We start from the raw sequence: 24,724 nt of genomic DNA, 5'->3' as shown, positions 1-24,724 counted from the left end.
GACCTACAGAGAAGAACTAGCCTCAAGTCTCACCTAAGTAGACCACCCTGTTATTGGATAGTTCTCCTCAACTGGCACCTACTGTCTCAATAAATTACTCAGAGACTGGTAAAAGAAAATAATAAAAAAGTTTACTCACAGCTCTTCATAGATAAAAACAAACAACATTCTGTAGAAAAATAGTGACTGGTTACATGAAGATTAACTGATGAACGAGCTTCATGACAGAATAACTGACTGAAATGACTACATAACTCTGTCCACAGACTGACAGCAGTGGGCCACCTATGTGTGTACATACACTGTCATTATGGGGTCTAGCACATCAAAATTGAGCACTATCTCACTGGTCTTTCACCTGTGTGGTTTGAAGCAGCCAAGAGTAAATCAAAATAATTTCAAAAGAATATACTTTTTGCATATCCAGACAAAAAAAATGTTGTAGCACCTTTAAGAAATGCTCACATTGAAATGAAGCAGTTAGAGTTTAAGGTACAACTTCGTTCTTTTTAGCTTTTCTTTTTCTGGATATGCACAGGAAAACAGGGCTGATTCTTCGGAAACTACTTTTGCATTGTGCTTTTAAGTGATCAAAGTGTTTTGCATACATTACCTAGTTACACAACATGGTTAAGATAGTTTGGTTATGCCTCCAACTATATTGTGGAATAAACCACTAAAGTATCCAGAATATAAATTTGAAGCACAAACATCTAACATGACTGTATAATGCATTACTACATAGTGCTAGAAAGACACATTTAGATGATTAATCATTACTGCTAGCAGTCTTACTCTACAACATAACTTCTTTGGGTTAAGGTCTAAAGGTTGCAATGTTGCCATAGTTGACTCCTGACTAATACTGATTTTGTCACTAGGGTTGCAACAGTTAATGGAAATAATATATTCAAGTAGCACTTCTGCAATTAACCCTATCATTTTTACCTTCTGATACAGCAGGCAAGTGTGATGAATTCAGTCAGAAGGAGCTCACCACTGTTGTGTGAATGAGCATGTTATCCTGGAGAAGATCTATAGGAATAATACAAACTGTTGTGAAAATGTGTAATCATGCTATGTGTGAGAAAAACATTAATGAAAAGTCACATCAGACCTGTATGCAGTTAAAAAGAGATCCTGTTTGGTCAGTGATTTCTTTCCTGTAAAGCAGTGGTTCTTAACGTGGGCGATAATGCCCCCCAGGGGGCGATTTCATTTTTCAGGGGGGCGCTAGAACGAAAAGGGGCGGCGTGGGGGCGCTGGAGCAGAAGGGGGGCAGTAGGGGGTGCTGGAGCAAGCCAAACCTGTGAAGATGGCTGCAGCCTTTTTACATTGTGCATGAATATATATTTGCCTCCAATCTTAATTTAGTTTCAGAGTTTTTGTCTTGACATTTTTAGTTCCTGAATTTGTTTTTATACCCTTTTTATATTTCTTTTTGCATCTTAAAATTCACTTGCAACTAAATAATTAAATATAACTTTTTGGGGGGCATTTCATTTTCTTGGAATTTAATTTTGTTTTCAGGGATCATTGGATTTAAGTGTCTTAAATAAATAAATAAATAAATAAATAAATAAATAAATAAATAAATAAATAAATAAATAAATAAATAAATAAATAAATAAATAAATAAATGAGATATCATCACCGCGGGGAGGGGGGCGATTATAACTTCCTCAATGGCTCAAGGGGGCGTTTCTTTCAAAAAGGTTAAGAACTACTGCTGTAAAGAACTGTGTGGATAAACTCACATACCCGCAATGATGGTATGACTTAACTGAATTTTGCAAATATGCCCCAAGAATTTAATACACACTGTTAATTATTAACTATTAGCTTTGGAATTGTTTAATTCGGTAGGTTATTCTTTCCAATGTTTAAAATAAGAATTGCAAGAATATACATGTATTACAGTCATTATGGCTTTATAGAGTTTGGTCACTCAAGATTTTGATTGTTTTTCCATCACTTCCATTTGTTGGTAGAGATGTGTCATCTCTGTGGTTTTGATTTGATACTTGGCTAAATGCATATGTTTATTTTCGGAGCTACAGAGGTTGCAAGGTGAGTGACCGACTGGCATTCTGGCCTTTCCTGATTGGGGCAATGGAGTTTGGTCAGGTGGAACGTGCTGTTAGAGTTATACCAGGGTGCTGCTCATTCTGATACTCTACAGTAGAAGGACACAAGCCAACAGAGAAGTATGCCACGATACACAGTCCATATCCGAGGGGAATGGATTGCTGTGCCCTGCCAAAATATTACAGACACCGTGAGATGCCTGGGAAAAGAAGCCATAAGGCGTTACATGAAAAATAAGCCTGATAACGGGGGATTTACTTCTGTGGAAGAGATAAAGTTCTATGTTCGCCGTTGCAAAGGTCTTGGACTGCTAGACAATGATGATCCTTTAGAAGCTGCGCTGGAGGACAATGAGTTTGTGGAAGTTGGTAAGTACACTGCAGATGGCAAATGTGAAAATCACTGCACTTGCATATATTTAGGAGAAGTTCCAAAAGGGGGAAGAAAGATGAGAGGAAATTATGCAAACATGTTATATTTGTGGAACATCTGTCTCAGACCCATCCAACTCTATGGGACTTCTAAGCCCTTAACCAGGTTAACTGCATACAGTACTGCTCATTTACTTCCAATAATTTGAAGGCATTTTCAGAAGAGATGTTAAAATTTGTGCTTTTGATGTTTGTACACAGAAAGAAAGAAAACAAGTTGGTTGTGAATACTGATTGAATTTCAGCAAGATTATTTTGTGCTGTTTTCTATGTTGTCTTAAGATCCTGATTTCAATAGCAGCAAAGGCTATGTTAAAAAAACAAATATTTGCTTGCTGTTCTGCCCTTGCCTCTCCATTTCCGATCCACTATCAAAACTCTGATAAGGTCTTTGAAGTCCTTATGAGTTGGCCACTGCTGTAAAGCCTGATGTGTACACATTGATGGGTTCTATAAATCAACAAGTTCAGTCCTGATAGAAACATTTTTGGATTCTTGTGGTTGTGATTTAAAATAAAGTGGGAGGAAATGAAGTGTGAATTAACACAGGCGACTGAGTTAAGGGACAAGGCCATGTTCATTAAAATTCATACTGATAGATTCTGACTTTTGATAGCAGCTAATAAATCCATAACCTTCTGGAATATGTATGCTCATGCTGAACATTTCCCCATTTTTTTACAGTGATAGAAGGAGATGTGATGTCTCCAGACTTCATTCCATCACAGCCAGAAGGTGTATATTTGTATCCTTTTCAATTTATTTGTATAATTTTCTTAAGCCTCATAAAATAAGAGTACATATTTAATTTGGAGTACCATTTCTGCTATGTTCCAAACCGGTTCCAAAATGTAGAGCAACTTGCCGTGTATATTTTCTTATGCGTTGTTTCAGATATAGTAAATATCGAGAACCAGACCAGGTAGGAAGCAATGATGATTTGTGAAACATTAGGAATTGGCTTCAGTAGTTTTTATGCTTTTGGCTTATTCTCCTTTCCTTTCCAATACTGATAGCTTCTGTGCCTCTAAGGGCAGTTTTGGGTTTTTTCCTAAGCTTTGTATACCACTGGAAAATGTTGTGTATTTTATTTAGCAGTAATGTGATTGAACACAAAGGGCTTTATATTTGGGGGGAAATGCACAGAATGGTGCTGCATATTAATAACAGTAAAAACAGGCTCCTTTTTAAATGTTGTCAGTTCTATAGCAAATCCACAGATTTTTTTTTCAATTGCAGAAAATTAGTGTTTCATTGGAATCCCTTTCTTAACTTGGTTTTTAATCCCATGGGTGGAAAAATGTATTCTCAGTTGACTGCAGAAGTTCCAGAAATATTTTTGTATATTGCAGCAAGTTACATCTCTGGCTGCTGTATCTATTGCTCTAATGCTGTTCTTTTCTAGTATATATTTTTAGATGGGGAAAGTTTGACAACAGAAGATTTAGTCAACTTAGGAAAGGGGCTCTTTAAGATCAAGGTGAGTATCTGGAAGAAGTTTATGTCCGAACACCGTATTTGTTCCTTTGAATGTAGTATTGAGGTGGATAATATGTAAGGGCAATTTTATTTCCAGCTTACCCCAGAAGCTGAAACTAAAGTCAGAAAATCAAGGGAAGTTATTGAAAGTATTGTAAATGAAAAGAGAGGTAAATATTTCACTTTTTTTAAAAAATGGGTGTGGCTATTTGGGAATGTAAACTAAGCAAATGTGGTGTAATAATTATGTGTCATCAGGTTCGTTCTGATTTATGGCAACCCTTTAAGGGTATTTTAGTTATTACATATTAAGTATCAAGTTTTGTAGCTATCAGGTTTACTAGTTCTCCCTTACTCATCATGGCATTCTGGGACTGTGCAGCTTGCCCCAGACCACACAAGTGGCAGGGCTCTTAACCCCCTTGGTCACACACGCCCTCCCTCCTTCCAGATAGCACCCTGCCTGCCCTACGTTCCTGACCAATTCCTGATCATCATCTTGGTGTATCCTCTCCTGGGAGGCACTGTGGATAACTGAATGCCCACCTTCTAGATGCCCCAACCCACTGAGCACCCTTATGTAAATGTAATAGTCGATGGGCTATCTCTCTTTTAAAAATTTAGATATTTGTTTTGTCATCATTCTTCCAGTTGTTTATGGAATCACTACAGGCTTTGGGAAGTTTGCACGAACTGTCATTCCAAACAGCAAGCTACAGTAGGTCTCCTTTGTGTCTCTTTATGTTTATGAAAGAAAAGTGAACAATTGTTGCCAATAAATCTGCACGACCTAAGCGAAGTTTATTCCCCTAAAGTTAATATTTTATTTTATTTTACTTATCTATCTAAATTTTTTCTTTTCAGGCAAGCTTTTGCTTAGTGATTGGCTGTCAGGGAGAAGCTTAAATGCGTTGTTGGGCTCTGTTGCTTTGAAATGTGTTTTTGGTATTGATTTTATTTACCATTTTTAATATAATGTTTAATTCTCCCTTAATATTTGTAAACTTACTGTTTTTAGCTTTTAAATATTGTCTTTTTAAAAATGTAAGTAAGCCATCTTGGGTCCTTTTAAGGAGAATGGCAGGGTAAACATATTTTAAATAAATAAATAAACAAACAGACATTTAAATACTGGTTCTACTAACGTTTCTGTATTCTTTCTTTTCTGCGAGGGAGCTTCAAGTCAATTTGGTCCGGTCACATTCAGCAGGTAATGCAAAATATTCCAAATATTGTGTCTCCATTGTTACTACCAATGCTGATAATTTAGCAGTATTTTCTTTCTTTCTTTCTTTCTTTCTTTCCAGGTGTCGGGAAGCCTTTGATTCCAGAGAGATGCCGAATGCTATTAGCTCTAAGAATCAACGTCCTAGCAAAAGGATACAGTGGAATTTCACTAGAAACTCTTCAGCAAGTCATTGAAGTATTTAATGGTAAAATAATTAGTGCTTTGCTAAATTTCTGCAATGTTGGTGTTCAGTGCACTGGTTGTCCTTGTATAAGGGAATGAAGCTCTCACCCAAAGCCAAAGTACCACCAGAAGATGCCTGCTAATATCAAGGGTGCCAAACCTAGAATCGCATATTCTAGTGAATTGTCAGTCAAGGGGCCACGGCTGATCTAGGGTTGAAAATAGGTAGAAGTGTGCAGATTTGTGTTTTTGTATTTTTCCCCAAGTCCATGTTATCTGGATGGGGAATTCTGGGAGTTGTAGTCCCAAAATACACAACTACACACCTGTTTCACAGATCTAAAAAAATGAAAGGCTACTGTATTGTTTTGAAACTGGCCTTTGTTGTCTACTGTTAGAGCAGTGCAGTGCAGTTCAGGGTAGATACAGACTATCTATACCTCATCATATCCTTATTGTGGGTATACACATGTCACAGCAGGAGCTTCTTTCATGTCCCTAAGTTGTCCAGTCAACTTCTTTGTTTGGTGATGGGTTTTCATGACATAAGCACCAATTTCCTTGGAACTCTGATTTCTCAGACATGAAAGTCTGCCTGAATCGTCTCTCTCCAACATTCATGTGCAACCAGATTGCCAAATGGAAGGAGGCTGGATTGGGCTAAATAGGGTTGTTTAAGATCACAGAGAGGTGTGATGTGACATTTGGCGCAATCTTTGCGTTCACATGCAAGGATCAGTTGGTTTTCAGTCAGGAAGCAATACTGATCCTGTTAGGCCCTTCCTTCCTTTAAAGGGATGTGGGTTGGGGGGGGATAACAAAACAAAAATCCCCACCTTGTCCCATCCTTTTTCTTCCTCTTCTGGTATATATATTGCCTCCAGGCAGATAGCTCCCTTAATCAATTTGAAGCAAAAAATAACAGAATCTGGTGGCACCCCAAAGAAGTGTTTTCTTTGGCATAAGATTTTATAGATTGTAGATCGTACAATCATTCTCTGACACCTGAGTAGGGAGATATTGTGGTGTGTGTTTTGCAAGGAAAGAAAAAGCATAACCAAGTCCTGTTCCCACCCACCCGCCCCCTTTCTTCCCTGTAGCATCCTGCCTGCCTTATATTCCTGAGCAAGGAACTGTTGGAGCCAGTGGTGATTTAGCCCCTCTTTCCCATCTCGCTCTCGGCCTTATAGGAGAAGGAAAGATGTGGTCTCCAAAAAGTGGATGGGCGGATGCAAAATATGTAAGACAATGCTTCACTGACCTTCTGTTTTTGTTGCTTGCTGTGATTGGACCACACATTATGCATTGCTGGGAATTTAATTGGGGTAGGAGAAGTGTGAGTGGAGGAGAGGCGTAGACAGACAGACAGACAAGTAGTGTAGTTTCATAATCTGCAGCAGCTTTCCCTGAGCTGGTGCCTTTCCTTCTATGCGAAATGTAGACAGAGGCTTTCTAAAGAAAAATAATGTTTCTACAATACTGCATTCAAATTAGAGGTGCTGGTACCCATTGAAAAGGTACCAGGCATGTGGAATACAAAATTAAAATTTGTCTTATATATGTATAGACACTTGAAAACCCTAGTTTAAATCAGGAGCTTTGAAACTATGTATGTCAGGCAGAGTTAGGATTTGAAACTACATGCTCATTTCTGCTCCAGCACAGATGACAGCTCTTCTCTCCCTTTTTACTGGAATATTGCAAATTATTATTGGTGTTTCCAAGGCATAGAATTATTTATTGCGGAAAAAAATAGGGAACACTGCTGGGCTACTTTAAAAACTAGCTACATTTTATTTGGCACACATTTTTATGGACTTTAGCTCAATTGTATCAGTCCATGAAAGCCTGTGTCAAATACTCTTTAAAGTGCCACAGACTCTTTGTGACTATTTCTGGGTGGAATGTTGAAATAATCTTCTGTTTATGCAAAATGGTTCTCACTGGATAAAGATTATTGATATAAATTTACAGGTGCTGCAAGCTCATGGATTGAAACCAATTACTCTGAAGCCAAAGGAGGTAATAATTTGTCTCCTAATCTAATACCAAATTACAGCTTTGGTCCAACAAACAAATGTATTATATAACTGCATAGTCTAAGTGTAAATTTGTTTGTTTAAAAATCCATATCAGATACATGGATATTTGATACACTCTTGATATACCTGTTCTGTTTGCACAGCCTTGCCCAACCTGGCACCCTTCACAAGATGTGCTTGAATCACTCCTTTTGCTGTTCAGACAAAAATTGCAATCTTTGTCTCTTTGTTTACTTGTGGTCAGAAAGGTTAAAGAAATCTTTTCATTAAACCCCACTTCTCCAAAGCAAATGTAATAAATAAAAAAAAATCATCAGGAAAGTGATATTAGGCTGATAAGGGACTGGATCAGAAATATTTAAGCACTCTTTTTCTCTCCTCACTAATCCCAGCTCTACCATTAGGAAGACTAGGTCATTTTCTTCAAACAACTAATTTTGGGTGTGAAGGAAGGACAGGAAATCATTTCTGTTATTGTATTGTTATTACCAGGGCCTGAGAGATTGTGTTTTAAGAAATCTGTTTCATTAACTAGAATAACTTGACTGACTTTGAGTACTACATGATTTAACTTGGGTATAACTAACTAACTAACTAACTAACTAACTAACTAACTAACTAACTAACTAACTAACTAACTAACTAACTAACTAACTAACTAACTAACTAACTAACTAACTAACTAACTAACTATGTTGACTAAGTCCCTCTCTGTTCACAGCATATCCTGGATTTATGTCTCTTCATCTTTGGTTGTTATGAGAATCTATCTCATGTGCAGGATAGTTTTCTGTTAGATGAGTTGTGAGAATGCAGTGGATTGGGAGGTGGCCTAAAGGCCCTCCCAGTTCAATAGCACTAGAAGTTTATCTAGCATCTGGCCCAGGTGAAATCTGGCATAAGACCATGAGAATCAGTGTGCTTGTGACATTCTATATGCAAATCAAAGTGCCCTCCGGGTCAGTGGGAGTGGAATTCATTTTTTTTATGTACAGAATCTTTGAAACTAAACATGCTATTTCTTTAAAGGGACTGGCCCTTATCAATGGAACACAAATGATTACCTCTCTTGGATGTGAAGCGGTTGAAAGGGCCAGTGCAATTGCTAGACAAGCTGACATAGTGGCTGCCCTCACACTTGAAGTTCTGAAGGGGACTACAAGGGCCTTTGATACAGGTTGGTGCTGAATTTTCTAAGGCCACTGGCTCTTGGTGTGGCGTTACAAGATTTTTTAAACCAGTGCATGGGTGTCATTCTATGCTAGCTTGCTTTGCATTTCCAACATCTGCATGATAATATACTGACTTACATTGTGTGTGCTGTGACTATGTTCCATGTGCTTAAAACTAGCAGGCTGATGATTTTATAATGACCATCACGTCCACTGGAAAGGACCTTAAGTGTGATGCTTCTCTGAAGCTCAGCGTGGCCAGTTAATAACTAATTATTTAGTATGAATTTGTTCTCCAGGCTGGATCCCAGTGAAGTGCAAGTAGCATAATCTTTGGACAAGTAGAAAATATTAGTAAAGCTTGTGGAAAGACAAACAATGGTAGTGGGTGGGTGGAGCCATAAAGCAGAGGAGACCAAGAGCAGGTCACTGAGGATTAAGTATGCTCAATGCCACTGGGATTCTGATAGGCTGTTAGTGTTAAAAAGAGGAAAGAGAGAATGGAATGGAGTATCCTAGAAAAGGAAATGGTTGGCTGGAATCTTAGACACACTTCACACAGCAAACACTTATCACAGGAAGAACTGGAAAATGTTAACATGCAATTGCATGAAGTAATTGGCATTAAATGGATCTGAATGGATCCTCATCTATCTATCTATCTATCTATCTATCTATCTATCTATCTATCTATCTATCTATCTATCTATCTATCTATCTATCTATCTATCTATCTATCTATCTATCTATCTATCTATCTATCTATCTATCTATCTATCTATCTATCTATCTATCTATCATTTCAATTTCTTAAAAATGAAGCTAGAGGAGCAGCTATTGTGTTGTGACTTCTTGTGTTCTTTTCAAACAGATATTCATGCCCTGCGACCACATCGTGGACAGATTGAAGTGGCTTTTCGATTCAGGTCACTGTTAGACTCTGACCACCATCCCTCTGAAATAGCAGGTGAAGAACTTTTTTCTTGTGGGGTAGGTGGGATGGGTACATACTATAAATTATCTACCTCTGAAAAAGTATTTTCTAAAGAATTCCAGCTCTGCTTATTTTTAAAAAACATCATGTGCAGACTTCAGGAAGAGAATTTGGAAATTCTGGACATATTTGGCTCAAGAAGCTAACAGTTCGCACAGGATTCCTAGTGAGGAAGTTGTGGAATCCCTTTTCCGAGGACACCCATTTGTGACCGTTTACATAGCTTCTGGTGCTGGTTCCTTTATCACCGAGACCTTCTCTAGGCTTGGTTTAGAACTTGTGTGAAGCCTAATGGTGTGTAGATATCTCTTTAAAAAATATCGTGTGAGAATTCAAGATACCATTGTTAATTTTGGTAATATTAAGATATAATATGCCTCAGTATACTTGTGTGAATTCAAAATCACCACAGTGAAACAGATTGCATTATTTAAAGATGCATTGCACAGTGTAGCTCATCTTCTGATTTGATGGTGCAGTGTACCAAGTATCAAAATGGTGCTACATTTATTTATGATTTTTTGCAGAATCTCACAGATTTTGTGACAGAGTGCAAGATGCATACACATTGCGCTGTTGCCCTCAGGTAAAGCTGATTATGTGTCTGATGGAATTTGTATATTTGCCTTCAGTGCAGTTTCTATATCAGCAGAAAGTAGTTCAACTTTATTAGTGAGCATATATTTCACAAATTAAATGGGAAATTAAGGTTCTTATAAACTGAAGCTTATTTTAAAAAAATTGTAAATGGGAACTGACAAAACTAGAAATCTTGCTATGGGAATGAATAAGGCCATACAAATGATCCCTCAGTTTTAAAAATAAATTATAATACTGTACTGTCCATACTGGGATATTTTCCTGGTAAGTATTACATTTGTTTGGGTAAAAGGAGAAGAAACCTCAGTGTGGACCTTGTGCAAAATCCACAAACAAAGTTGGGTAATAGCTTTATTAAACCATTAAAATCTTGAAGACAGGCAGGCTTTTGAGTCCTGCATTACAGAACTTAGGGACTAAGGAAAACCAAAAAATCCAAAAAAATAAGACCAATCAGTTTGGGCTTCAGGGTCTGAGTTTAAACTGAAGACTATCCTGCATTTGCATTTTAGACCAACAGAACTGAAACAGAATTATGATGTCCTATAGCCACCGCTTAGATAATTACAGCAATATTTTAATAATAAGCAGATCTTACACTTTGTGCTAAATCCAGTGTTAGTCCCAGCTCAGGCAGACCCACTTAAATGAATGGGGCTTGTAAGTCACCGCATGTGTAGATCCCGTTTGTTTCAGTAGGTCTGTTTTGGGATGAACATAAAGGTAGCCGTCCAAAACCACCGATTACAGCCATTCAAGATGTTGTTTCTGTACATATTTAAAGCAAGTAAGTATCTAGTCATACTTGACATGTTTATGTATTTGGTGAGATTATCTGTTCTTTGTTTGTTTGTTTGTTTGTTTGAATCATTGTTTGTTTGTTTGTTTGTTTGTTTGTTTGTTTGTTTGTTTGTTTGTTAAATGTGTATACATCTAGTGGCCAGCCATTACTCTGACAGTTTCCAACATAAAAACCCAGCAGAATAAAACCCCCTTTCCAACCCACAGAAATATAATAAGAACCCCCACCAAACCCAAGACAGCAACAATAAATCTAGGAGGGGAAAATCAACATATAACCTAATTACAGCAGTTATAAGGAGAGGATATTCTGAAATGAATATTGGGAGGGAAGGGGCCTGGTGGGCCTCCAGCAGCTGTACATTCCATAAGGGGGCAGCCACCACTGAGAAGGCCCTGTTCCTAGTCATAGGCTTCCTGGCCTCCATCAGGGTGGCCACTCACAGCATCAGTGCTTGGGAGGTCCGGATGGTATAGGTGGTAGATCTCAGGGAGAGGCATTCCAACAAACAGTGGTGTCCCAAACCATTAAAAGATTTATATGTGTCAACATTAAGAACTTGAATTTAGCACCGAAACACACAGGCTGCCAGTGCAAGTGGGCCAGGACTGGGAGGTATGATTGTACCTTGAACTCTATGAGACCAGCCTGACCACTGCATTTTGCATCTGCTGAAGCCTCCATATCACTTTCAATGGCAGCCCCATGTAGAGGGTATTGCAATAGTCAATGTTTGAAGTTACTAACACATGAACTACTGTTATTAGAGATTTAGGGGTGCAGGTACGCCATCTGCCTAAGTTGACAAAAGGCAGATCTGGCCAGGGCTTCTCCATTGAACAAACTGGGTCCAAGAGCACACTTAAATTGCAGTTCTGGTCCTTCAGGATGAGTGAAATCCTGACCCAGACCTGGCAGAAGGCTCCCTAACCTATCAGGGAGGTCTCTGTCTTGTCAGGACTCAACCTTAACCTGTTAGTCCTTGTCCAGGCCATAACCAAGGCCAGGCAGTGTTCCAGGGTCTGCACAGTTACCCCTGATGAAGATTAAAAGGAAAGATAGAGCAGCATGTAATTAGCATATTGATGACATTGCACTCTAAATCTCTAGATGACCTTTTCCAGTGACCTCATATAGATGTTAAACGGCACAAGGGAAATTATTGACCTTTGTGGGACTCCACATTGTAGAACCGAATGCTAAAACAAAATCCCCAAGCTGTACTCTTGAGAGACAACTCCTCAAGAAAGGACCAGAGACAGCGTAAAGCTAGAACCCCGATCCCTAAGCTCAAGAAATGATCCAGGAGGATACCGTGGTCAATAGCATCAAAGGCCATTGAGAGAACCAGGAGGGCCAACAAGGTTACACTCCTTCAATCAGCCTACCTTAACAGGTCATCAAGCACAGTGACCAGAACTTTCAGTCCCATGGTACGGCCTGAACCCTGATTGAAATGGATCAAGGCTATCTGTGTCCTCCAAGAACGTCTGCTGTTTGATCAGTCCCCACCCTCTTGATCAGTTTGCCCATGAACGGTGACAGGATGAAAAGTGTTTAAATCATCCGTTGCCAATCTGGACTTTTAAAGAATGGGTCAGATCATTGTCTCCTTCAGACAGAAGGGTGTCTATCCCTCCTTCAAGGAGGAGTTTATAATCTGAATGGCCTATTCAATCGTTGCTGATTTAAGCAGCCAGGAAGGGTCTGGGTCCAACCAAGAGATGGTGGCCTTACAGCATGCAAGCACTTTATCAGTGTCATCAGGTATCACAGGCTGAAATTGATCTAAAACAATCAAACAAGGCTGCACATTAGACATTTTGATATGTTCTATCACTGTACTAAGAGAGTCAATGCCCCTTTAGATGGCCTCAATCTTGGAATGAAAATGTTCTGCAAACCGCTCCTATGTGGTCACATCTGACTGAGGCCTTGGATGAAGTCAGACACCAGTGAGGTCATGGACCACTCAACAGTGCTTCCTGATGATTAGCATTGTGACCGCATATATTCTGCACTGTGGACAAGATATGACTAGCCTTCAGTCCTTGTAACGTGTACAAGCAATCAGAGATTAGGTGGGGGAAAGAAGAGGAAGGAGGAGGAAATGGACCCCAATGTTATAAGGCACAGAATGGATGCAAGCAGCCATGGACATCTACAGAAATAATGGGGCATGGGTGGGAAATCTATTAGTGATATATATGGTTTGTTCATTTGACTGTAATTTTTTTCTGTGTATATTGAAAAAAATACTTTGCAATGCAAAAGGGAAAGGTGACAGAACGTTCCATTAAAATAAAATCTAAATGAGAATGACAAATTACCAAAAGGCTTGATGTTTAAATATTATCTGTTATTTCTTATAGGTGCATGGTGTTGTGAATGACACAATAGCTTTTGTAAAGGACATAATCACAACAGAAATCAACAGTGCAACAGACAATCCTGTATCTTTTTTCTTTTTCTTTCAATGGCCTTGCTAATCAAGGGAAGATTTATGCTTCATCTTCCTTCAGTTATTTAGCTACGAAGATTCATAGCCTGTTCCTGTGAAAATTAACAAAAGAGCTTTTTGGGCAGAAGAGGAGCTCAGAGGAGCATTCCTAAATATTTATATTGTGCCCTAAGAAATACATTGGCTGAAATCCACTAGTGCGCCACAACTAGAGTAGGTCTATTGAATCAATGGACGTTACAAAGGAGTTGACTCACCAATTCCCCACTTATTGAATGGGCCTGTTCTAGTTGCAGCTTATTACCGGACTTAAGCCATTAATTTCGTGACGTATTTGTCCATGTTGTTACTCTAAATTAAAAGGTTTTTTTTAAAGACCTAAATGGCTCAATACCAATACTAAACCACCATCTCTTATTCTCCTATCAAGATGCCTTCTGATAATGATCTATGAGAGAGGGCTTCCCTGTCTCCTGTCAGTATTATGTAATACATTAAAAAAATAATTTAGCCTTTCTTTCTAAACATTTCTCAATAAAGCTGAAGCCTTAACTTGTCTCTTAAGATGGTTTTTGCTGAGAGAAAGGAGACCATTTCCGGAGGAAATTTCCATGGGGAATACCCTGCCAAGGTAGGTAACTGGAATCTCTATCCAAAAGCTTTCTTCTTCTAAAAAAAGGTCAAAGATCAAAACTTAAAGTGGAAACATTTATCCTTGTAGGCTCTGGATTATCTTGCAATTGGTGTCCATGAACTTGCTGCAATTAGCGAGCGGAGAATTGAACGTCTCTGCAACCCATCACTCAGTGAGTTGCCACCATTTTTAGTCACAGAAGGAGGTCTGAACTCTGGCTTTATGATTGCACACTGCACAGCAGCATCCCTGGGTGAGTACACAAAACCTGAATGGGGGACCTGGAAATATACATACTTCACACATCAATCTGTGGTGTTTGTTTATTTATTTATTTATTTATTTATTTATTTATTTATTTATTTATTTATTTATTGGACTTATATACCGCCCCATAGCGCTACAAGCACTCTCCGGGCGGTTTACAATTTAATTATACAGGCTACACATTGCCCCCCCAGCAAGCTGGGTACTCATTTTACCGACCTCGGAAGGATGGAAGGTTGAGTCAACCTTGAGCCGGCTACCTGGGATTTGAACCCCAGGTCGTGAGCACAGTTTTAGCTGCAGTATAGCGTTTTAACCACTGCGCCACGAGGCTCAGTTTACCCCATGGCCCCTGTTCGTTTCATAAAACACAGAGCTCAGACAGGTATCCCAACACACCCTTTAACACGCTGCCACCAGCTGATTTCTTTATCAACCTATATTTCCTAGGAAAGACTGAGGTCCATTCAGTACTGAACTTTTAAACAGAAACAGATTTATTAATTACAAGTTGTTTTAGGACTAGTTCTTAAGCACATTCTTAAAGTTACACCAAGCTTCAGTATTTTACTTTAACCTCTTCTATCTTAATTAATACAGATCACACTCTGACTAATCACTCCGTAAACACTTTCTCTGCTTCAAACCCCCAAAACTCTTTCTTCATCTCTGTCTCCGACTGAACTCACTAGACTAACTCGCCCGTCCCTTCTAGTTTCTCTGGCTTCGCCTCCCAACAACTATCATTGGTACATGCCAATAATCTAATACCTGAGCCAAAGCAGGGTGATTGCTACAGGAGACCTGGAAATATACATACTTTACACATCAGTCTGATGTTATTTCATTTACCATTCTTGCATTTCCATCTCAGCAGCTTGCATATTTCTACAATGTATGGAAATGTGTATATACAAATCCATGCACATGTTTAATTGCCATACTTATAGTAACAACTTCCTGTGTGTTGTGGGGTATTTAAATATATTAGAAAGCCCTTTTTCTGTTGTCTTTCTTCCTTCTTATAAGATCAGGATCATAAGATACTAAGATTGCTTCTGCTTTTGGTAACCATCAGTTATTTAGAGGAAAACTGAGGAATCTCTTTCCGCCTGAGGACCAGAGGCTTCATAAATTAATACAGTAATCATGTGCTTTCAAGTCAATTCTCATTTATGGCAACCTTTTTTCAGGTTTTTCCAGCCAGAGAATACTCAGAAGTGGTTTGCCATTCTCTTCTTCTGGGGGCCCCATTCTCTTCTTCTGGGGGCATCCTGAGACTCTGTGGCTTGCCCAAGGCCACACAGGCTGGCTCTACTCATAGAAGGCACAGTGGAGAATCAAACTCCCAACCTCTGGCTCAGCAACCAGGATGGGACAAACAATGCAAGCATAATGTATTCTTGAAGGCTTTCATGGCTGGGATCTGATGGTTGTTGTGGGTTTTTTGGGCTCTTTGGCTGTGTTCTGAAGGTGGTTCTTCCTAACATTTCGCCAGTCTCTGTGGCCGGCATCTTCAGAGGACAGGAGTCAGAACTCTCATGGACAGAGAAAAACCCACAACAACCATCAATGCAAGCATACTTTAGCTTAAAGCTCTAGCTGCTGGTAACTAAGTCTTGTGTGAGGCACTTCAGCTTTTTCAACATGGGGAGAAAAAAAACACATGCAGCAAAACCTGAAAGCCCTCTAGCACTGGTATCATGGGGAAGGGAACATAATCATCTGGGGAAGCTCAAAGAGAGATCAGAAGGTCATCAGGGGTCCATGAGGGTAGGTTCCTGATGCAGAGAGTAATTTTCCTTTCCTGACATGTTCAACTTGTTGCACAACCATCTGCATAGACAAGTCATTCTTTTAAAAAGATTTTTTCTATGTGCACAAATGCTTTGTGATTGAATGGAGTAGAATGGAGCGGAGTGGAAAGGAAGGAAGGAAGGAAGGAAGGAAGGAAGGAAGGAAGGAAGGAAGGAAGGAAGGAAGGAAGGAAGGAAGGAAGGAAGGAAGAGGGCAACTATTGGTAATACAGTCTCATGTGTCTTGTGCTATGAAACCTGTTACACTTTGGGCCATTGATTCCAACATGGTATTGCATAGATAAGACTTTTTCTTTGAAGTGTCCTAATCATTGATCATACCATTTTTGATATGTAACTAAAACAATAAAAGCTACTCTTCACTCAGTGGTTCTATAACTTCTAGTTACATTTGTTTGAGATGGTAGCCATAATTATCAGTGAAGAGGATTCTTGTAGTGTGATGGCTAAAAAGTGAGCCATATCTCTGCCAGTAAACTCTGTAGGCTGTGTTCAATAAGCTACTGTGTTCTCAACTTTAACACTCTTCTGTTGGCAGTATGACAAAAATAATGGTCTACTTCACATGCTTGTTGTAAATATTTGAGTTATTCTTAAAAAAATGTAGGAGCAAAGTCCTGTTGAATCAGATCCAGAGTCTGTCTCTCAGGTCAAATACCCTCTTTCCAACTGTGGCTGGCCAAATGCTTACCAATGAAACAACTCAAAGAAATGATAGATAGGCTATTATTATGCTGGTGATATGTAAAGAAAGGTGGATGCTGTATTAAATGAGATATTGCTTCCTCAGAGTGCACCATTTATTTATACTGGCCTTTTGCAGTTTCTGAGAATAAAGCCTTGTGCCACCCCTCTTCTGTGGATTCTCTTTCAACCAGTGCTGCAACAGAGGACCATGTATCCATGGGAGGATGGGCAGCAAGAAAAGCACTCAAAGTCATTGAACACGTTGAACAAGGTAAACAAGACATCAGAACAAGTTTTGAAGATGTGATTTAGTAGACCAGTAGACCAGTCTCTTCTTTTAAGGCTTACAGTACATGGGTGTAAGTTCCATGGAAATCAGTGGAGTTTGGTTGGTTACCATGTGACTTAAAAGGTCAGCAGAGGAAGTGACAGGAAAGGGAAGAATGCATGTAAAATATGAAAGCTTAAAGTGGTAACTCATTGCAGAAAAAAGTAGATTTCAGTTTTGCAGGGGTGGCCTTGCTGTTGTTTTTCTTAATCTGTTGCTGAAGAAACAGCAAAGGATGTTTTAGTGTCTTAAAAGATTAACAAGTTTGTAATGGTATAAGTTAGTGGACTCAAGCCCATTTTATCAGCTACATGAAGTGTTACGGCCTATACCCCTGAAAAATTGATGCTATAATAAATGTGTTACTCTATAACATGCCACAAGACCCTTGTATTTGATTTTATTTCTCTGATCCTTAACTTGTAACTTAGAAAGTTGCATTGCCAGACTATGAAGTATTCATACATCTGTCTACTCACATTTCCATTGTGTGATGAGGTCTTAAAATATTATCTACAACACCTTGTCTGTAATATTTGAACTTTTCTGAAAGGACTTAAAACTAACCAATGGTCTTTCCCATTATTTCTATGTTCACTAGTGTTGGCTATAGAACTCCTTGCAGCGTGCCAGGGGATTGAGTTTCTACGCCCTCTGAAAACTACAACCCCATTGGAGAAAGTCTATGACCTTGTGCGCTCCGTTGTGAGGTATGACAAACAACAGCTCCTCTAAGATTACAACTATGAGAACATTGGCCAAACATTAACTGCTTTCGCTATCATTAGATTTAGAAGTTTTCAATTGGCTTTCTTTCAGGCCTTGGATGAAAGATCGCTTCATGGCCCCAGACATTGAGGCAACACATAGACTGCTTGTGGATCAGAAGGCAAGTTTTGACATTGGTAACTAATGATAACTGATGGAGAGGGAAAAAAACAAATCTGTTTTCCTACAAGCCCATTTATGTGTCTAATTATGTGCTGCATAGTCCTCTTACCCTCACGCATGGGACTTAATAAACCACATTTATAAAGGAGAAAAGTGTATCTTGTATAGAGGCTTGATTTCCTCTTGGGAGAACTTACAGAAAAAAGATATGTTTTCATGACTCTTCCTTAGTTCAAGGTGAGACAATGGGATGGGAAGCCGTCAATACCTGCCATTAAAAAAAAATTATTATGATGGGCAGGATGTCCATATTTATTTCATATACTGTACATCTACGCACCACTTGAACCCCAAAAGATTCTATGAGCAGCAGAGAAATGAAAAAAAAACTAAAAACAAACAGTAAGACTACAACAATATTTTTTGTAATAACGCAAGATGACACAACCAGATATGAAAACTGAAACTAAGTAACATTTAAACAGAAGCCCGAATGCAATTTGTAGTCCTAACTAAAGTAGACCCATTAAATTGGTCAGGTATATGTAATCATTGACTTGCCATTCAGCAGTTGATTCAATGGGTCTCCTCTGTTGGGATTTCCAATTGGATTTAGGACAGTCTTGAGAAGCCCAGACAACAGTTGTCACCAGGTGAAACTTTGCTGATATTATCCTAAATATATGGTCCCATGTGTGTTTGGGACACCAGACAGCTTACCTCTAATATAGAAGGGCCTGTGAGAAATTAAGGCCAAAGCTGGCACAGTACATTGTTCTAGGAAGTAGACTAGAAGCAGTAGAGTTGTTTTAAGACTAGTGAAGTGTTTTTAATTGATAACTATTTGGGCTGCCATTTTAATGTAATTGTATTAGGGCAGCCTCCAGCAAGCCAAAACTCAAAGTCAGAGCCACATAATACACCACATCGTCCAGATACCACACAGTTGTATGTACTTTATCTCCATACACAAACATCTCATCTATCTTGTTTAAATATGTCAGACTAGACTCATGGCCCATTCTTTTCAGTACAGCTTTCCCAGCACACTGCAGATGCATCTGATTACAACTCTCATCATCCATGGGCAATCTGGCTAGGGATGAGGGGAGCTGCAATTGATACCTCTGGGGGAGCAGGTCAGTGAAGGATGTCATAGGCTACTGTGCATAACCTGTTGACATTTTGAACTTTCAAAAACTGCAAGTCTCATTCCATGCATAAGAACTATAACTTAGCTCCACCAACGAGACCAACGATAAGGCCACAGGTTGGAAGATTGAAAAAACTTGAACATATGGGGGGGACAGCTATTATGATTTTCTGTTATTAGTAAATTTTTATTGATTATTTAATTTTATTTATTATTAAGTTTGATATTGTTGGTTTATATGTTCCTTATTGTTAAATTTATTTTAGTATTGTATTGTATAATTTTTTTTCTCTAGTAGTATATTTGTATTAAGTTATTAGTTCCTTTTTTTTCTTCTTTTTATTTAATTTATTGTTTTTCTTTCTTTCTCTTTTCCTTTCTTTTCTTTCCTTCGTCATGGAATGGGGGGCCTGCCTTCCCAGCGAGGGGCCACAAAACATCTCAGTGATTACGGGTAGAGGGCGATATGGCGTTGACTCCATCCCTACACGTGTCAGAAGAACTACGAACAGATGTCTAAAGGCTGTTCCTTGTTCTGAGACGGAGATCAACCCCCAGTATCGAGGTAACCAGACCAGCCAGCCCTCTACTCTACGCCTGGTGTTGTTGAACGCCAGGTCTGTATCTAATAAAACCCAACTGATTTACGACCTTATTTTGGAGGAAGATGCAGACCTGGCCTGTATAACCGAAACATGGATTGGCGGAGAGGGGGGTCCCCCCCTAGCTCTCATCTGTCCGCCCGGTTATGCTGTTCAACACCAGGGTAGACTGGAGGGACGGGGGGGGGGAGTTGCCATTGTTTATAAGTCCACCTTAGAGGTAACTAGGCGCTCCTCGGTGGTAAGACCGGGACTTGAGGCTATCCACGTGTGGATTGGGGCTAGGGACGGTATTGGGATCTTGCTGGGTTACCGTGCTCCCCGCGACCCAGCCACCTCCCTACCGGAGCTGGTGGACTTTGTCTCTGCGGCACTGTTGGGCTCCCCGAGGCTACTGGTATTGGGGGACTTCAACGTGCGTGTGGGGGCAGAGTCTTCCGGACCAGCTCTTGAGTTCTTGGAGACCATGGCCTTCTTGAACATGTCCCAGCATGTTAACGGCCCTACACACGTGGGCGGCCATACATTAGACCTGGTCTTTTCTACCAATGGGAGCGAGAGTGGTCCGATGGTGACAGACCTTGAGTCGGTACCCTTGTCATGGTCGGACCACCACCTAATAAGATGTACCACCAAGATGGCTCTCCCCCCTCGCAGGGAGCCCGGACCTATTGTTATGGTCCGCCCTCGAAGGCTACTGGATCCGATCGGATTCCAGGATGCCATGAGAGGGATTACGGCTGACCTGGCTGGCGCTCCTGTCGAGGCTCTGGTCGAGGCTTGGTTCACTGCCGCGACTAGTGCCGTAGACACGATCGCACCTAAACGCCCTCTCCGCCGCAGAGACCGCCCGGCGCCCTGGTTTACCCAGGACCTCCGGATGTCGAAGCGGGACAGGAGACGGCTAGAGCGCAAATGGAGAAAGGACCCGACGGTTTTTAATCGTATAGCTGTTAAGGTCGCTACTAACCTTTACCAGGCCAAGGTAAAGGCTGCCAATCGAACATACCTCGCTAACCGGATAAGCGAGGCATCCAATCAGCAGGCGGAATTATTCCGTATAGTACGTGACCTATCCGGAGTTGGCCCGGGAGATAGGCCTCCCCCTAGTTTCACACCGGGCCAATTTGCAGCATTTTTAAAATCTAAAGTGGAGGCCGTCCGCCGGGACCTCTCCCCTTTTTTGAATACAGTGAGTCGAGCTGAGACGTCCAGCGCTCCGTCTTGTCCGGTGACTTTTGACGCTTTTCAGCCCGTTTCGCCCGACACTGTGGCCAGGACGCTTGACCGCTGTCGTGCCACCACCTCCTCTTTAGACCCTTGCCCGGCCTGGCTAATCAAGGCAGCCAGGTCTTCAACAACGGAATGGGCCACTGCAATAATTAATGGGTCTTTCCTTGAGGGCAGATTTCCCTCTGCCCTCAAGGACACACTCATTAGGCCCATAAGAAAGAAACCGAGCTTGGCGGCGGACGAAATTGGCAACTATAGGCCCGTCGCCAATGTTTCTTTCTTAAGCAAGGTAGTTGAGAGGGTGGTCGCCGACCAGCTTCAGGCGTTCCTGGAGGAAACAGATGCCCTGGATCCATTCCAGTCGGGCTTCAGGCCGCGCCACGGAACAGAAACGGCATTGGTCGCCCTGTGTGATGATCTATTGAGGGAGGCCGACAGGGGCAAAATGTCTCTGCTGGTCCTCCTCGATATCTCAGCGGCCTTTGATACCATTGACCACGGTATCCTCCTGGGGAGGCTCGCTGAGTTAGGAATAGGTGGCCGGGCAATTGCTTGGCTCCGTTCCTTCTTGGAGGACCGTCCCCAGAGAGTACAGCTTGGGGAGAGCGCCTCGGCCCCGTGGAGCCTCAATTGTGGGGTTCCACAGGGGTCGATCATCTCCCCAATGCTGTTTAACATCTATATGAGGCCGCTGGGTAGGGTCATCAGGGGGTGTGGAGCTCGGTGTCACCAATATGCGGATGACACGCAGCTCTACATCTCCTTTTTGCCAACTGCAGGAGATGCCGTTCTGTCCCTCCAGCGTTGCCTGGAGACTGTACGGGAATGGATGCAGGAGAACGGGTTGAGGCTGAACCCGGACAAGACGGAAGTACTGAGGGTGGGCGCTCCCACAGCTGGGGATTTGGGAAATTCCCTCATTTTTGGGGGCGTGACCCTGCCGGTCAGCGATGGGGTTCGCAGCTTGGGTATCCATCTGGACCCGGCGCTCACTATGGAAAACCAGGTGGCGTCTGTGGTCCGTACCGCATTTTTCCATCTTAGGCGGATAGCCCAGCTGCGACCCTACCTTGACGTGGGGGCCCTCACTACTTTGGTACATGCGCTTGTAATCTCAAGATTAGACCACTGTAGTGCGCTCTACGTGGGGCTACCTTTGAGGCTGCTGCGGAAACTTCAGGTGGTGCAGAATGCTGCGGCCAAATTACTCAGTGGAGTGAGAAGATACCAACATATCTCCCCCACTCTGGCCGCATTGCATTGGCTGCCCATCCGATTCCGCATCGACTTCAAAGTATTGATGCTTACTTATAAAGCCCTAAACGGTTTAGGACCTCAATATCTGGCGGAACGCCTCCTCCCACCAAGATCTACCCGTGTCACTCGTGCAAGCCAGGAGGTAAGGCTGAGGGGCCTGACGCCGAGAGAGGCCCGTAAGGAAAAGACCAGAAATCGGGCCTTCTCGGCGGTGGCTCCTCGCCTATGGAACAACTTACCTCCTGAGATTCGTGCGGCCCCCTCGCTGGGCACTTTTAAAAAACAACTAAAAACATATATGTATAAGCAGGCCTTCCCAACAGCTAATTCCAACAGTTAATTCCTGATGATTTTCTTCTATACTCCTTTGTTCTTTATCTTTGTGTATTTGTAATGTTTTTAATATTCACTATTGTTGATTGTAAGCCGCCTAGAGTGGTCAAATCTGTCCAGATAGGCGGGATAGAAATGAAATAAATAAATAAATAAATAAATAAATAAATAAATAAATAAATTTCAGCCCAATGTCTCTCTGACTCTGACTCTGCTGTTTACTTTTTGGCACTGTTTTTAGGTATGGCAAGTTGCCCAACCATACATTGAAAAATACAGACAGGAGCACATTCCAGAGTCCAGGCCAATTTCTCCCACTGCTTTTTCCTTAGCAGCAAGTGAAAACTATTCACGCCGCCACCACCACCACCACCACCACCACCACCACAATGATTCCAAAGAAGATTCTGAATAGTGACAATCATCAGACCTGGACCACGGTGCTTCAGTTGCTGGAGCATCTTGTGCTTTTGAAATACCTGTCCTTTTGCTCTCTCCACCCCCCGCTGTCCCCCCAAAAAAAGAAGCCTTCAAAGAACCAAGTGGAAATCTCTGAGGCCATTGAAAAAGGGGTGGAAGAAGAAGAAAATGTCAGAAGAAGAAAATGACCTTTTTTTTTTTTTTTTTTTGGTAGCACGAAATGACTGTGGGTAGGGATACAAGCCTGGGCAGACATAACTTGTTTTGTGACTATAAAGTTAAGTACCTTAATGTCGAACTGGAATTTAACTAACTGATATTAAAAGACTGGTTTAATTTATTCAAGTAATAAAATCTAGTTTTGCTATCTTACAGAATAACAAGCCCAGCTGTTTGTTTGTTTGTTTGTTTGATTTTTCATTTTTGGCTTGCTGAGTTCCTGTTTTTTTTTTTTTCTGTTTAGCTTGACCTTTAAAATTCTGTGTGATGGGTGGCAGGGTGGTACATTTAGTACAACGTATGTTGACAATGATCAAATAAGGAAGTCCGAAAGTTCTCCCCTGCAGAGGAGATCTGTTACCTTTTATGAATCCATGCTTGTCTTTTTCTTTTTATCCTAGAATAATCTCTGAATCCTATCTTAATCTCTTTCCTAGTATATAACCCTGTATAGCTTCTGAATGTGTGTGCTGGCTGCAACTGTACAGACCACAATACAATAATAGCATGAAATGAACTTTTGTAAACAAAACCAGCAGCAATAGGGCAGAAAACTTAAGCCTTGTGTTTTTATGTATACATCTGAAATCCCATGGCTGATACCCTGTTGCTTAATTACACATGTGGAAAGCAAACGGTATAACATTCAGTCCATTCACTATTAACAGTCACAGCAGCAACTCATTAACTGCTGGCCAGAAGTAACTGAATGTTGTTCCATAACAAAGTGCCTATACATTCATATATAAATACACATAGTTCTATAGATATATTCACAAAAACACCACAAAAATAATTTGATTAAAAATTAGGAACTCCCACCATTTAAGATAGGTTGAGTGTCCCACCAACATTAATTCTGAGACAACCACTCTTTGTGCCAGATTCACACAGTTGTATTTACCTCCCCCCCCCTTAGAATGGCATATTTTTTTCCTAAATAATGGAGCAACTCCAGCATGAAGAATGCCATTCAAGAGGCTGGGTGTTACCAGCTATAGGAAGCTGCAGAGTGAGCCTAGAACAAGCAGCTGGAATGATGGGTTAAAAGTCGAGGAAGAAGTCAAATTCTTGGAGGTGCCCAGGCTCGGCTCACCTTACACCGAAGGAGACACACGTCTTTGCATGGGGAGAGAAGGAGGAGAGCCCACCTAGCCTATCTTTTAGGATATCCTCAACTTTGGTTTCCAGAAGTGAGAGAAGAGCCATTGTTCCCTACATCCCCAGCTTAGTCAACTAAAACTAAGGAACACTAGCTTTCTTATTTTCTTAGAATAAGAAATGTGCATTGGATTTACTTCCAAAGGCGGAAGCATAATCTGCTAACTATTATACTTTGCAGAAGCTGAATAAGTTAACATAGCTTCTCTTTGCTCTGCTAACACAACTGAAGAAGAATGAAG

The 24,724-nt window shown here is 40.8% G+C and overlaps 1 protein-coding gene across 4 annotated transcripts; it reads left to right on the top strand.

Annotated features, from left to right (window-relative positions):
* The first annotated feature begins 2,135 nt into the window (after positions 1 to 2,135).
* HAL (histidine ammonia-lyase) lies at positions 2,136 to 23,442 on the top strand. Of its 4 annotated transcripts, none has more exons than XR_013536654.1 (20): positions 2,136 to 2,456; positions 3,204 to 3,264; positions 3,414 to 3,441; positions 3,925 to 3,999; positions 4,096 to 4,168; positions 4,650 to 4,716; positions 5,171 to 5,208; positions 5,306 to 5,431; positions 6,510 to 6,649; positions 7,384 to 7,431; positions 8,481 to 8,628; positions 9,495 to 9,590; positions 10,145 to 10,203; positions 13,392 to 13,472; positions 14,046 to 14,111; positions 14,202 to 14,367; positions 17,077 to 17,156; positions 17,815 to 17,923; positions 18,033 to 18,102; positions 22,924 to 23,442. XR_013536654.1 is itself a non-coding variant. In XM_020815549.3 (20 exons), exons 1-20 carry the CDS (start codon positions 2,210 to 2,212, stop codon positions 23,095 to 23,097), a joined length of 2,007 nt encoding a protein of 668 aa, XP_020671208.3. In that variant the 5' UTR covers positions 2,136 to 2,209; the 3' UTR covers positions 23,098 to 23,442. The 4 variants fall into 4 exon arrangements, 3 of the variants coding, with proteins under 3 accessions (XP_020671208.3, XP_078232174.1, XP_072856361.2); XM_020815549.3 differs by having other exon boundaries at positions 17,022 to 17,156; XM_078376048.1 differs by having other exon boundaries at positions 17,022 to 17,156; positions 18,033 to 18,118.
* Positions 23,443 to 24,724: the final 1,282 nt, after the last annotated feature.

This window comes from Pogona vitticeps, chromosome 5 (genome assembly GCF_051106095.1).
Source record: "Pogona vitticeps strain Pit_001003342236 chromosome 5, PviZW2.1, whole genome shotgun sequence".
NCBI lineage: Eukaryota > Metazoa > Chordata > Lepidosauria > Squamata > Agamidae > Pogona > Pogona vitticeps.
This window is presented reverse-complemented; position numbering and strand designations above follow the sequence as displayed.

Excerpts from the sequence above, each read along its gene's own strand:
- HAL (XM_020815549.3), top strand. The coding sequence starts at position 2,210 with ATGCCACGATACACAGTCCATATCCGAGGGGAATGGATTGCTGTGCCC. Across the intron at positions 14,368-17,021 it reads CTGCACAGCAGCATCCCTGG|TTTCTGAGAATAAAGCCTTG; the intron begins GTGAGTACACAA and ends GGCCTTTTGCAG. Across the intron at positions 18,103-22,923 it reads GACTGCTTGTGGATCAGAAG|GTATGGCAAGTTGCCCAACC; the intron begins GCAAGTTTTGAC and ends CACTGTTTTTAG.